Source organism: Cardiocondyla obscurior, linkage group LG05 (assembly GCF_019399895.1).
Source record: "Cardiocondyla obscurior isolate alpha-2009 linkage group LG05, Cobs3.1, whole genome shotgun sequence".
In the NCBI taxonomy this organism is placed as follows: Eukaryota; Metazoa; Arthropoda; class Insecta; order Hymenoptera; family Formicidae; genus Cardiocondyla; species Cardiocondyla obscurior.
Genome location: NC_091868.1, coordinates 5089734 through 5105023, shown reverse-complemented (window position 1 = coordinate 5105023; position 15290 = coordinate 5089734). Strand labels below are relative to the sequence as shown.

Below are 15290 nucleotides of genomic sequence, written 5' to 3'. Positions count from 1 at the left end.
TTTACCTTATACCTCTCATCCTGTTCTCGTTCTTGCGTGCCGCTTCTTCCTCCCGGTGCATACAAAAATAACTCGATGCGATTGCGGCCGATCCGACGCGCTAATGTCGCGGGTTCCTCGATAATCATTGGCTACGTCCCCGTGATTTTCTCGAGAGGAGTTCCTTGGTCTTCATATCCTTATTACTTTCTTTTTCGTAGACCTCCTTGCAATTATCAATTGATATAGATTTTCACCGTCGGCGCACAGTGCGCTTTTCCTTCTAATTTCATCACGGATATCGCTTAATCATTTTAAATACAAGCGAATCGACTTATTTCTATACTAAAAATGCATTTACTGAAGTTAATGACTCTTAGATAGAATTATCTTTTGTTTCTTTAATTTAAAATATGCCTGTGTACCAATCTGTACGCGGCGAGCAACTTATTAGGCTTATTTGAAACGATCATCGTGTCAAAAGACGATGCTCGGATGAACGATCGTGGAAATTATCTTGAGATCAGCGAGAATTCTTTGCAGTTAGATCGGGACTAGACGTTAAATATAACCAGCGTAATGAGAACCGTAATATAACCGCGACTGCAGGTGGTAACCGACTACTACTCTTCTGATACGTGGCTGTCGTCTCGCCTTCTTCGGGAACTTGACTGGTCGCGAAGGTTCAAGAATTATTGCTACCCGTTATTATCATTATTATCATCTCCAACATCGTCATCATCATTATCATTACCATCATCATCATCATCACCATCGGTGGTATCCTCAAGTCACATTTTTGTAGCAGGAGCAGAACAAGAAACTCGAGAATCTGTTTCCTCATTTTTTTCCTTCTTTGTTTTTTTTTTTCCTTTTTTTTTAATCATCTTTTTCTATCTTTTTACAAGCTCACTGGCCGACCGTAATACGCCAATGCGCACGCAGCACGCGTTACCTATATTTAGCACAAATTATTGTTCCAGGTAGAATTTCTCCACGATTATGCGAAAGGATCGGCGGCGGGTACGATTCGCAAGAAAATAATTACCCCCGGATAGCTTTGAAAGCACACGCCGCGCGCCGTCCAGTCGTAGATGAGATATAGATAAATAGACGAGATTGCCCGGTGGCGATGGATTTCAGAGGAATGTCACGGTAGCCGAGGCGAGAGGAGGGAAATCTTGCGATATTAATTAATCTCGCGATAAGAGGCTCGACACGCGACTATGCTCGTGACACAATTGGCGCTTTCTCGCTGGCGGATATCACGAACGGCGATTGGACTTTTAGAAAGGAAACAATCGGGCTTCTTGGTAATTAACGTTTCGCAGATAACGGATTTCTTCGCGTTTTATTCGTGGAACTCTCCAACATTCTCGAGTCCCTCGAGGAACAGTTATAGAGCGCGTCTGGGTCATGTGTCACTAGCCTCAAAAGAGCGAGAAAACCGTGAACTTTACCTGAACGTAACGTTACGTAGATACCGGCCTTGGGGAAGGTCGAACCTTGACCGTGCTCACCTAAATGAAGGAAACGAGAGAACGAAAAGAAACGCGTTGAACTCTCGGAATATAAGATTTCTACGACGGTCAACGGTCTTTACGCACATGCGTGTACGAATCTATCGCGTTGATATACATATAAATATCGATACCGTGCATTCCCGAATTGTTTGCAATGTAAAAAAAAAAAAAAAAAAGAAAAAATAACGCCAATATAAAATAGCAAAATTATTTATTGTAGCTTTTACAAAGCTACTTCTTATAATTTTTATTTAATAACCGTTAATAAACGTTTTCGGCGTACGTATTTTGATTAACAGACATTGACGTTTTACCGAATTTAAAATTAATCCTTGTGATTTACAGTTAATTTGTCGTTCCTATGCGGTGTCATCGCGCCTACCTGAACAATTAAGGATGCGAACCAGTATCCATTCGCATTCTTAATTCATACGCATCAGTACATCACATTTGATTAACGTGCGTCGCACAGAAGCTCCGTTTTTCACGGTACAGAATAATTAAGCATGCGAGTCACTTTGGCCACTGATCTACAGAATTTAAACTGATTTAAATAGAGTCTTTCTATTCTGAAAGTGAGATTGAAGCTTTTATATGCATTCCCTGTTGCAGACAGATTACTATTAAATAATATTTTACGGGGGGAAAAAAAAGCAATACCTATACATATACAATTTCATTAAAATTGTTTACGGGTAATTCTTCCGCAAAACACATTTTTGTAATATTAATTAATATAATATTAAAAAAAAATGTTAAAATTAATTTCTTTATTACGCGTGACGTATTGTGCGTTTTGCTTAACGATTCGCATCGCGAGTAGTATTTAACTCTTCCGTCTCTGAAAGTGTAAGTAACGTTAGATCGAGTTTTACGATTCTCTTGACCATGGAAAATCCTATAAATTTCTCTTGCGCTGGAGATTCGCACTCGACGACGGAAGCGCTTTGTCGCTCAGATGATAGTGAAATCGTTAATGGCCGCGTCATGTGTTGTGCGATTTGCTAGGATCGGCGATGCACGTGAACGCATAATATACTCGCGTCTTGACGCGGAGCATCGACACGGTCGATTTTCTCTTTGGCAGACCATCGGGCCGTCCATTGACACCCAATGCGCATCCACGACGCACGTGCCGAGTCGCTCCAAAGTCGCTCGCTTCTAATTACGCGAGAATATTTCTTAATCAGTGTATTTTCACTGGCGCCAAGTTTGCGACCGAGCCTCGGCTACGTTTTCTACATGCACGGTATTCGTCGGCGTAACAAGAAGCTATTATCCACACGCGAGAAGCTCATCGCGCAAGAGGTTTTCACCAATTTAACGTTTTGGGAAAGATTTTAATAATTAACAATTAATTCTTTTAATTGCGTTTACCGCATACTTATACTTTCTTCCAAGTAATGCGTTGTTAATAATTTGGATTATGTTATTTTATAAAAATAATTCTTCTTGAATTTAATACTAAAAAAAGTCGAATGACTCTTCGTTTTGAAAGGCGCTCGGGTTTTATTGTCGCTGATAGTTTCCTGAGAAAGATAGCTCGATATAAAACCCGGATATCGCTGTATCAATTTAAATACCCAAATGTCGACGTTCCACGGAATTTTTACGCGATATACATCCGCATTCGCGGACTCCTGCTTTGTAGACTACATTCGAGAAGTTTACGAACCGGACGGTGGACTGGTTTTCTCCGAAGGATGCTTTTTAGCGTCGTCACGTTTGTGCCTGGCGAGTACGAAGGGTAGAACCAAGAGAGCTCGGTTTATTTTTTATTTCTACCGCGACCTTGCGAGCGGAGCAAGGATCTCCGCGTTTCTTGACCCGTGCCGGGCATCTTTCTCCCTGATCGCTCGTACTTCATCTTGCTCATTTACGTATGTATGCAGCTAAAGGACCCAAGGGGTAAACATCCTCCCAGGAATGAAAAGGGAACCACTTCTTAATCGCCAAACTCTTTGGCGTTTTATTTGACGAGGCTTGTGAAACTTGACTTTATCTGGGAGCAATTTTCTGAAATTTTATCCGCGTCGCCTCATAATCGCAAAACAAGCCCTTTCTCACGTCGAAAGTTGCGCGTTATTATTTTTACGTTGACTTTGCTCGTCGATTACGTTCTATTCTACACATTTTTTTCCTCTCTGATATTTTTAGAAAACTACGTAGACGTTTTATTTATGAAATTCAGGAGTATTTAATTTTGATATTTTTCCTACACATCATACGTCTACGCGTGTGCCTATTTATATCGTAACGATGCGAAGAAAGTTGATTGCTAATCTGGATTTAATGATCGCGGACTTAGTTTTACGCAGCGAATGTTTTACGGGCGTAATTCTTTATCAATGCGGTGATTATGATTTACGAGTCGCAGTTAAATGTAAACAACGAGGTCGGAGAACTACGTACGGTCAAACGATATTTTAATGAGTGTCGATTTACTTCCGTTAGCAGATACTAACGGCATCAAGTAATTTTTGCCTGGATTCCGCTTAGAGCGGCGAATTTTACGCCAACGCGCAAATTAAACGGATGTCATCTCACGAATTTATACGGCCCGTTAAAACTCGTGAAAGTGAATATAAATTAAGTTCGTAGCCGCGGACACGCTTTCGAAATTTTTTTTTAGGCGCCTGGCGCCAACACATTTTTTCACGTGAAATTTGTAAATTAGAATATAGATATTCATTGTAAACAATTTATTGAAATTGACTTCATTATTTTAAGGTAATCTTGTTTTAAACGTTTAAAAGCTGAGAACGGGACATTATCGTCTCGACGTATTTGGTCTTCAATTGTCAATAATGTGTCGCGGCATTCGAGTGAGTCATCCGATGATCGAATTATCGCTCAGTTACCTGCGAATTCTCGAGCTCATCGTGCACAACGTCAGATAACTGTGTGACATCAGTGTCGAGATCGTACGATAAATGGGATAAAATACATAATTGCGTATAAATCAAATCGCTAGTTCTAAATATTACGTAGTTCGTACGAAGCATTATACATACGCGGAAACGAGAATTATTTATACGGGATAACATTGCGATCTTTATTACGCGTATATGCTAAGCATGTACGAGCATATATACGTGTTCTGCATATGAGCGATGTCTCGGGAGAGATGAATGAAAGAATAAAACCGTAAGCAGAAAAGAATTTAATACTTCGTATTTAAAGCCTGCAAATGACGTAAAGCGCCAAGTGGAATATCCGGCTACCTCTATGTCAGTTTTTTTGCTGTTAAGGTGTGTACTTAATCCAGCTACGCACGTTGAATAAAAGAGCACGTGTGCACCGTCATTAGTAATCTACGCGCTTCCATTTAGTGTCTTTCATCTCGCAGACTGTTTCTTCGATCAACGACTTGTCAGAGTGACGCCACGATTTATTTCGATAACTGCCCGTAGCAAGGCTGCCTCATTTTTTTTTTTCTTCTTTTTTTCGGACATCGCCCCAGCTTAGTTGCGGATCTACGCCCGTGCGAACGCGACCCTTTTCTTCTCCGATAAGAAAAAGACATCTCCGAGAAAAATTACGACGTTCCCGTTACTCGATCGGGCGCCAATCGAACTGTAGTAGCTTGCTCTTCGCACTCGCCGTGACTTTTAAGATAGTTTTTGTCCCGACTACGATTATCGTTGGACACAACGTCCGATTCGTATAATTTAACCTTTTGCATTTATGTGATGTAAGATAACGTGAAATCATTGGACAGTTTTTCAGACGATCCCAATTCGCGCGCGTTATTATAATTTGGGGCCATAATTAATTATAATAATTTCTATACAATTACAATTGGCGATATGCGGCTGGCGGCTTGTTGCCGGTTCACATACCTTGTATCTTCCGGTTAGGGTTGCGTTGGGTCAGGTTATTTTTCATCCTTCCTTCCTTCCTTCCTCCCTTCCTTCATTCTGTGGCAGTTTCTGGATTATCTTGATGTGTTATAGCACTTCACATCACTTAACACTGTATTATACTGGTCTGTTTTATTTTATAATCAGTATTACTCGAAAGATAAACGACCGAAAGAATGACGATGGATTATCGCGGCGATTTATTACGATTAAAATTAAAACGCGCGACGAACGATTATTCGTTGTGTAAATTTGTGCTCGCGATATTCGTGGCGGTGCTTACTTCCACTCCCGGGTCTTTCCTCGTCTCGTCCTCGAGCTCGAGACGAGAAGCCACGATGTAAAGCTTGGTCACTTCTGATTCTTCGGTTGATCCTCGTCGGCGGGATGAAAATTTGCAAGCCAAGTGGCGAACGAAACCGGCCGCGATACGAAATCTTTCCCGCGCACTTTATCTTCCTCGGGTTCTTTAAAAAACAATCGCTTGCTCGAAACGGGATGAGAACCTCGGGCGCGACGAAGAAGACGGGCGGGGTGCAGATTTCGCGCTTCTTCCCGACCGTGCAACGCATCGCGTACTCTTCGCGATCAGGCGACCTTGGAACGTTGTGATTGGTCGATCGCGCTAGGGTTTTCTATCACTACCTCGATCGTCGCCGAGCGCCGACGACGTGGTCCGAATACGATCACCAGCGAATCGCGGGTGAAACGCGGCGAGAGGGGAGGAAGTCGCGAGGACCGTCTTTGGCTGGACATATGTTAATTAAATATTACAAGCGCCCACGAGCTGTCGAGAAATTTATTTCAAGCGCCTCGCGCGAGGAAAGTTCTACGTAATTAAGTACTCGACTCGCCGAGACAGACATTCGAAAATGTTCTTCGCTCAAATCGAACGGACGATGAAACGACTCGTGCTTAACCTCTATCGATTTCCTTAGGTTTGATGATGGAATCGGAGAAGAAGATCTTCGAGATGATGAACAAGAAGGCGGCTATGTCTAAGTATTGGATGCCGTTGGTTTGGGCGACCAATATCATTAACAGGGCGAGGAAGGAATCTTTGATTACCAGCGACCACGTAGTGCAAACCCTTCTTGTCGAGCTCAGCGATATCAGGAAGAGGCTCGGTGCATTGATAGGTTATGATACTGTCTGTGTTCCTTTAGTTTACACTCAGGTGAGTACTCTCATGTTAAATCAAAACGTCTTGTGATAAAATAATCGTCCATGCTTCTTTAAAATTTATCTTAATTATTCACGCAGAATTAGAATTGAAAATTAAATATTTATGCAATGGATATTGATGAGTTTGATACAGCATCTTGAATTATTGTTAAACATCTGACAAAGGAGTAACAAAATGTTTCAAAAGTAACGAGAGATAATATTATTCTTATACCTGTCTGTTCACTCCCTCTTGCATTGATGTTCGTGGAAAAATTACATTTCGTCGATAGTATTGTTCGTCATTGACAGATGTCGAAGGTGTTACGTCGATGCCTTGATCGTTTTCAAGTGATCAAGTCATTATCATGCTTTAAACGCTAGCAGGGTGACGCGTTATTATGTAATCTTCGACAACTGTGTCCGATACATTATTTACGTTGCACTTGCAAAATGTGGTATCAAACTAAAGCTAGTATAAATAGAATTCGATAAATAGCAAGATCTCTCAATTATTTTTTTATCAAACATTATTCGTAACATTATTTCAGTTATTCGAGGCGCATTGCCTTTTGAAACGGTGCAATTTGACGTATTCTGTAAAATCGCAAGAAGATTACGCGTAATAACCGCAGAGTGTTCATCGCGTAATGATACATCCGTTGAAGATTAATACCCGTTTTGGATCCTCGCTGCTATTACATGCTGCCTGCATTTACACTGGAAATGTGTCTATTTATCCTTGTAACAAACGGTTTTGAGACACTGCCTTGTGACAACCGTACGTCATGCGTGTCACGATGAAAGTATTTAACTTAAATTCAACGTAAAATATATCTTAATTTTTTATACACTTGGCAAGTAATAATAATTAATATTTTTTAAAGTCTTATATATCGCGTGTAGTTTTAATACTTTGGTATGCATATGTTCTCTGCAGCATGTGTATTACAATAAGTCGAGCAATAAATTTGAGGGCTTAGCTTTAACCACGGACGCAGCTCGGATAATGAAACTTGTATAAAACACGGAAAATAAACGCGTAACATGCTGCATGGTCAAGGCCGGCAAGAGAGTTGAACAGTAATTTTTCTACGATACGTGACGCCTTCGGCAATGATTTCGCATTACGTTTACGAGAAATCCTTTGAGTCTGAAGTTCCAAGTTTTCATGTGAAACCGTCCGTTGTCTTTCTTATGCACAAGTCACGCTATACTTTTGCATAAACTACCGTTTCCTGATAACCTTCAATAAGAAAGGCGGCGCTCGCGAGACGACCTTGATATTCATTCATTAAACCTGTTTGCCCGTACTTACATGATACAGAAAAAGAAGCTGCAAGACAAGGTCCGGCGAAGTTCGTGACTTCCGGTGGGAATAATTTATTCTACGTTTGAAGCAATTGTTAAAAAAAAAGAATTATTCTATACTTACACTGATTTTTTAACTAACATGCAGTATAAGAATTTCATCATTAACTTTCATATATTTTCAGGTGGTAACGCTATCGCTGTACGCCTACTTTTTTTCGGCACTACTTGGCAGACAATTCGTCGAACACTCCGGCACAGGAAAATACGAGGACCCCGATATGTATTTTCCGTTTTTTACAGCGCTTCAGGTAATTAAAATGAACGATACTATCTTTAAACATTAACTATAATGTTGCATACGAGTTTTCCTGCATAATGTTTACGACTTTTTATAAAAATGACGTGTACTCTTGCAGTTTTGCTTTTACTTCGGATGGTTGAAAGTCGCAGAGGTATTAATTAATCCATTCGGCGAGGATGATGACGATATCGAGCTGAATTGGTTGATAGACAGGCATATTAAGGTACATGAGAGTAAGAAACGATTATAACAAAAGTATGACTTTTTTAGAAAAAAAAGAAGAAAGTCCTTATCTATTTTTATGTAAATTTTTTTTCGATACACAGAAAAGTCAATATATAAGAGTAAAATATTTGCGCATGGAGATATATTTTTTGCTGTGCACTTAACATTTTTTACGAACCGTACGTTAATGTACTTTTTCTCATCGTGTTATCATTATCGCGTAATAGGCAGGTTACATGATCGTCGATGAGATGCACGAGGAACATCCGGAACTCTTAAAAGATCAATACTGGGATGAAGTTGTACCCAAGGACTTGCCATACACAGTTGCCAGCGAACAGTATCGAAAAGAAGAGCCAAAGGGTTCTGCGGAACATTACAAAGTGAAAGACAGCGATGCTCTTTACGCAAACGTTATGTTGGGCACGCAAATTCACAGTCACGGCCAACATCGTAAAGCTCATCAAGATGATATGTACGCCGATTACGTAAGTAAATTGTTTGCACAGGCGCAATAGTAAAATAATTTTATATAAATTTTAACTTCTGTTCTCTTATACAATTGCAGATTGACTGATAAAATATGAACCTGAAACAATTAAAAATCTCAATCTCTTTTGCTGATTTATATAAATTTAATTTTTGTCACGTATTTTCACACAAAGTATTACATGTTTTTTTTTTCTTTTAGGAGAGCGTAGATACTCCGTTGGTAGAACGAAAGAAAAACGGCTGGTTCCAACGACAGATCACTCGAGTGGGTTCAGTACGTAGCTCTTCGACTACATACAGCAGCGGTGGTGGATTTTTTACACGAAATCGTCACAACAGCGTGTACAGTAGCCCTGAAACTGGCGGGCTTCCACAAACGAACAACTCTAATCTTAAAATTTCGCTTTATGATCGTCTCGTCGGACGAAAAAGCATCCGAAGTCAGCGCATGGGTCGCCAAGGTGCTTAATAAGTTAATTAATACCAATACTCCGATTTAGATTTTTATTTTTATATTGATTAAAAATTGGATGTTTTCTTATGTGTGTTTTCGGAGAAGATTCACCTCAGAAATCGGGCATTTCCAGTTAAAGACTTTTTTTTCTCTGAATCATGAACTTGTCTTGGAAGAAAGTCTTAAGAAATCGTAAACTTTTTCCTTTATCGCTGTATATTCCACGTATGCGCAAAATTGCGTAATGTCTAATCTTGCGTGACCTCTGCAATTTCCGTGGCTATTTCTCGCCCATGTAATGAGAAAACTCTCTAAAGTCCTTGTATTTCTTTTCATTACTTTTTCTCTCTTGTAACGGGAAATACAGTATCGCAAGGGTATCATATTCGCGTAATTATATTCTCGTCAGTATAACTCGATATGCTTCCTGGCGCCAAAGCAATAGTCTAAAACTCATTTTCGCGCTCGTTCAGCACGTCTTCAACCGAGAAATATTACAGTCGTTAGTTTAATCGGCAATATTATTACCTATTTTTACGCGCGTCCTCGGAATGATCCCGATTCCGGAACCAGTTGATCAAGGTAGCGTCGCTCTAACGGTTATCACAATTCTTTTCTACTTGTATTGTAGGTACTTTGACGAAGCTGAACTCGGTGCCTGTATCTTTGAAGAACAGGCCACGTATACCAACTCCGGATGTGACGAAGGAGGTGATTGATCGTGAACAGAGGCTAGCTTTGTCTGCTACCAATGCGGCGAACATCGGCGCAGGTGTGGTGGGCGTAATACCAGCAAACGGTCATTATCCGACTGAAATGTCGGTTGTAGTGCTGTCACCGATACAGGAAACTGAAAGCACCCCCGCTTCGGGAAAACCTGGAACGGCAGCTTTGGCACAGGCTGTGCTTTCGCCAACATTAACTAGCGCCGGTTTAACCAGCCTGACACCACTAACTTTGACACCGGTCACTATGGGTCATCTAACTCAACTAGGCTTGATGACAACGGCGACAACTACGACGTCGCATGTTAATAAACAGAGTAACGGCATCCAGGCGACATTAACAGAAGTTACAAGCAGTGAAGAAGAAGGTAGTGGAAGTGGAAGCAGCAGAAGTGGAAGTATTACTGGGCAGGAGGATCGCTCGACACCGTTGATCGATAATAATAACAGTCCGATGGGTAGCAATGGCAGCTCGCCCATTTTTGACGGCTACAATGATCGCTCGCCAATTCTGATGAGACCCGAAAAATTAGGCTACGTGGTTACCGCAGCTGTGCCGGGAACTCAAGTTAATAGAGCAATAAGTACAGATGCACGAGGGAGACGATCGGCTTCGCTACCCGGTCCCCCAGTTCCCCCGGCGCACCCAGGTCGGGACGATAGAAGTATGTCATTGCCACAATCCCCAGGATTACAACCGAGAGAAGGTCGCGCGATCTCTGTGTCGAGTAGGCGAGATGGTCTTACCGACTTCTCTATCCCTAATCAAAGGATTCAGGATGCATCGAGAAAGATTAGTAGTGGCTCGTCCACAAATGCATCGCTTTCGAGCAATTTAGGCACAACACCCACAACATCATCCATGAATGTGCCCGCCACGACGTCGGTTACTGGTAGTAAGAGAGGTGAAGTTTACGTTTGATAAAAGAAATTAACATGAATACAGACATTTACTCGTTTAATTAATTACTAGTTACGAAATAACGACGTTTCTTGAGATTCAACCGCGTCTTTTTTATTGTGATGCATTATATGTGACGAATGTCTTTAAAGATATCTCACTTCCATTTATAAGTCCGTCCAAATTATAAAATAATAGAAACTTTTATTTTATTTATATTTTTTAATTAGAATATATTAAAAAATGTAAAATTATATTAACCAATTTGTCATAAATTAATAATTCGCATTTACGATGTTAAGCTTTTAGGGATTAACGAGGGAAAATTGATAGCAGGTTTTGTCACTATATTGTAAATAGTAATTTATACATTATAGACTTCATAAAACGATCAATTTTATAGGTTAAAATATATAAAATATGTTTTATATATATAATTATATACTTTTCTCTTTCAACTTAAGTGTAAGACAATTGATTCTCATAAATTATAGGTAAAGAATGAAGTAACTTATTAAAAATAAATTATAAGTGCAATATTTGAAGTAAAATCTTTTTATAATTTAATAAAAAGTTAAAAAAATATTTTGATATTATCGTATAATATTAAAATGCATTCCGTTGCTACACTAGTGAATTTGTAATTTTCATTCATATTATTACGAGTTTATTCATTTGCATATGTCATGATATGTGATATCATTTTAAAAAGTAAATGTTTAATATATCGTTTTATAAGATATCTTTATACAACGACAATCGTGGATTAGCAATACCGAGAGAAATAAATCGGTCATAGTTATACATATAGTACCATAAGCTTTGTACATAAATAATTTTTATATGTCTTGTTTCTCTCATCATTTTATTAGAGGTTTTTTTTATAATTGCCATAAATTTTGTTTGCGTAAAATGTTTGACGTCGAACATTTAATTGCCGCATGCATTAGTGTACTTTTCGTATACATCGACGATTTATTTGCCATTTTTAAACATTTATCACGTAACTAATGTTATTGAAATATTTATTAAGTATTTTATAGTAATTGCGTATAATATTATACAATATTGTTTTTGACACTCTAATCTATAAACTAATTACACATAATACAAGTAATAATGATCGTATGACTATAATAGAATAAATAATGAAACAATTTCGTTTAAATTATAAAGCTTATTAATATTTTAATATTACAATGATATTATAATTGATGGGAAACGGTTTAGGACGAAGCTGTTTTTATTTGTACATCTAAAAGTGATGTGCAAATGTGCTATGGCTCAAGATTGATATAAACATATTAATGCAATTGCGTCAACATACATAATTATATATTACATATTGTGCTTCCATTATAAAGACTTTTATCTATATAACTTTATATATTTTATTATACAATAGTTTATGTATTGTGTATGTATTATGTGACAATTACATATTAACTATGTATTATAAAATAGCCAATTTATACATATATCGGTCTGTGATGAACAGAAAGGAATAGGAAAAATATTTCATGCCCAATATTAATACTTATTTATAACATTGTTAAATATGCCTTAATTAGCAATTATAATAGAATAGTTAGAGCGATTTCTTTGTGCAATTACTTGTTTTTACTACATTTAGCGATGTAATGCAAGAAGAAAGTTAATCTGATTTTGTAGACATTTAATTCAGAATATTTCTACATATTAATGTGTATTTCTTTCTTTTTCCTTTCTTTCTTTTTTCGTAATTTCCTGTAAACGTATTTTTCATTATCGTGAAAAATCGAATTAATTCAATTTTTCTAATTTCGTCGGTGTCCACATTTATTTATAATAGCGATATTTCATATTACCTCTTACTGTCTATAATCTGTATTCTATATGACATAAGATCTTTTTGAATTAACGAATCAGAGTAGTGCAATGTACTAGACAAATATGGCTGCTGTGGTGGGGAGTAAGCGAATGCGAACAGAAGTCGCCGGACCCACGGAAGGAATGCTCGATCTGTATCGGAAGATTCGGAAGTGTTACGCATTTACCGGTGAACTAAGACGTAACCCAGCGTGAATTACAACTTCTATTAATTCTCCATACGCGGAGGCAGAAAGAGAGAGAGAGTACCTTTGACCGTCTATCCTTTCTCTAAAGTAAGTTACACTTTTATTTTTACGATAATGTTACTCACTTCCCCAGGGCGATAATTTCAAGCTGCAAGCGATTCATTTAGACGTACTTCGATCCAGCTCCGAGCAAGCTGATCGACAGTAAACTTAATTCTGCTAACTGCCGGTCGTAATATCGTTCGGCATTATAGTATACTAATCGCCGATCAGTTCAGTCGGTACTCGGTCGTGAAATGAGACTTTATTAACGAGCATCACGACGATCTAGTAGACATGATATTCGCGATACATTGAAAGTGGCATTGAAAAGTATATTCGCTGTAAATTCCTCTGAGTAACATGCGTGTTAATATTTCGTAGGAGCGAGAGGAACCAGAGGTTTGCTACCCACACGGCGAATTGCAGTTTTACATTTATGAGGCGAATAAAGTGTTCGCTGCGAGGACGGCGGCTAGCGTACGTGACTCGTCTCTCTCTCTCTCTCTCTCTCTCTCTATCCCCTCCCTCGGCCACCGAGCAGAGGCAGTAGGAGTGGGGCGTGCTTCTCCTCAGTTCTCAACTGCTGGTGCTTCACGTTACATCTACGTGCACGCTTCGTGTAAAACTCGACGCACACCACGCCAAGATCACACACGCCACCATCACCGTCGCCGTAGCAAACGCCTTACCTGCCTTTCAATGTACGTGGCTCGGCAATATTCAAGCGTTCGTTGTGTGCAGGATGACCAAGTCTACGCAGCTAACACCGTGAACGAGTAAGTATCCATACGCGTTGAATAATAATTGTATCGTTAAAGTATATTGATATTTGAATGGCTATTAACCAATTTTTGTCTCGTTTCAGATAAAGATCCGGTGAAGAACCTATTGTGCCGTAATCGATATCGAACATACAAACTGCAACTGGTTTGTCGCGTTTATTTCGCGAGTGCCGCGGTACGTACAGTCTCGCGCGTTCGTTAATTAATTATCCGCGTTCTCGCGAGTGACTTGTGCGTCGACGAAGGATCTGGCCGGAGTGTCTGGGAAGGAGAGGAGACCTAAGAGGCTTCTTGCAGCAACGGAGCCAACCTTCATTGTCCTTGCCGTTTCAAAGGTAAAAGTACACAATTGATTTCCAAATACTAAACGTAATCGCGAGCGTCTCCTACGATTTATTTTTATAAGGTATAAGGTCTTAGACGCAACCTACATACTTGCCATCGTTGAGTAGTGTAATAATAAATCATTATGCATTTTACGGATTATCGGGTGGGCCGCGGTTGAATATGTGATGAGTGCGAGACGGCGCCTTATCAGCAACAGCATGCGTTTGCACTCAGTAATAGCGAGCAGTCTTCGCCTTTATAGATCCACTTCTCCAATGCTGTCGTGTACTTCCATTCTTCCTTTCGGCCTTCTCTTCGCGGCGCGATTCTCGTTTCGGTTCTCCGCCAGCCTCCTAAATGATTTAACTGCCGCCACGCACGATTGTATACGAATACGTGTCGAACTGCGTTTGTCCACGCGAGTAGCTTAGCAAGGTACAGTCGGTGAACTGGATTCAAGATCCGGTTGGCCCTCGCTAGCGCTCCGAGCAACATTGTAGCAGGATTTTAATGAAGATTGACTGTTTTGATAAAGATAATGATGCGGGTAATAACAACGTCGGTATACAGGTGCGGCGCCGGAGATGCATCGATACGGATCGGTATCGCGTGCAAACGTAACGGACGCGGTCATACCATGTCATAAGGACTGAACGCTCGTAATGAAATCTTACAAAGCTCGATTGATGCTTGGCTAAGAGTAATAGCATTTACGTATCGCAGTAAAGCGTTAAAATTATCATTTGCAGGACGACGGAAGCGAGGACATGCGTAACGCATAAACGAGATTTACTTTAGTTATTAAACTATATATCATAATTATCGTCAATCAACATTCGTGCTTTATGAAGCGTACCGAGGAAATCTTTTAACGTAATTGACAATTAGATTTCGACAAGGTTAGAATATTGTAAAAGACAAAAAGGTTTCGAGATGACAAATCGCGTTTTCTAACAAGCAGACGTGAGCCGGTGAATAATTTTTCCTTCGAGCACGACGTTAAACAATAAAGATAATCTTATACCTATGATAAGACAGACGTTAATATACTTGAACGAACAGGCCGGCGGAAGTTTTACGGCGCGCGCCACGCGTGACTTAATCTCGTAGCAGAAGTTAGGAGCCGGCGGGTTCTCACGCG

At 39.6% G+C, this 15290-nt stretch overlaps 1 protein-coding gene across 2 annotated transcripts in view; it reads left to right on the top strand.

Annotated features, from left to right (window-relative positions):
* The window catches only part of Best2 (bestrophin 2), a 31704-nt gene extending 19040 nt beyond the window's left edge, over positions 1-12664 (top strand). Inside the window, exons 1-7 of one of the 2 annotated variants that reach the window (XM_070656889.1) lie at positions 6079-6198; positions 6304-6542; positions 8026-8151; positions 8260-8367; positions 8597-8857; positions 9061-9322; positions 9947-12662. In XM_070656889.1, coding sequence (XP_070512990.1) covers positions 6309-6542; positions 8026-8151; positions 8260-8367; positions 8597-8857; positions 9061-9322; positions 9947-10962 — 2007 coding nt within the window. In that variant the 5' untranslated portion in view covers positions 6079-6198; positions 6304-6308 and the 3' untranslated portion in view covers positions 10963-12662. Of the gene's footprint in view, positions 1-6078; positions 6199-6303; positions 6543-8025; positions 8152-8259; positions 8368-8596; positions 8858-9060; positions 9323-9946 lie in introns of those variants that run through there. The other variant, XM_070656887.1, reaches the window with a different exon arrangement.
* Positions 12665-15290: the final 2626 nt, after the last annotated feature.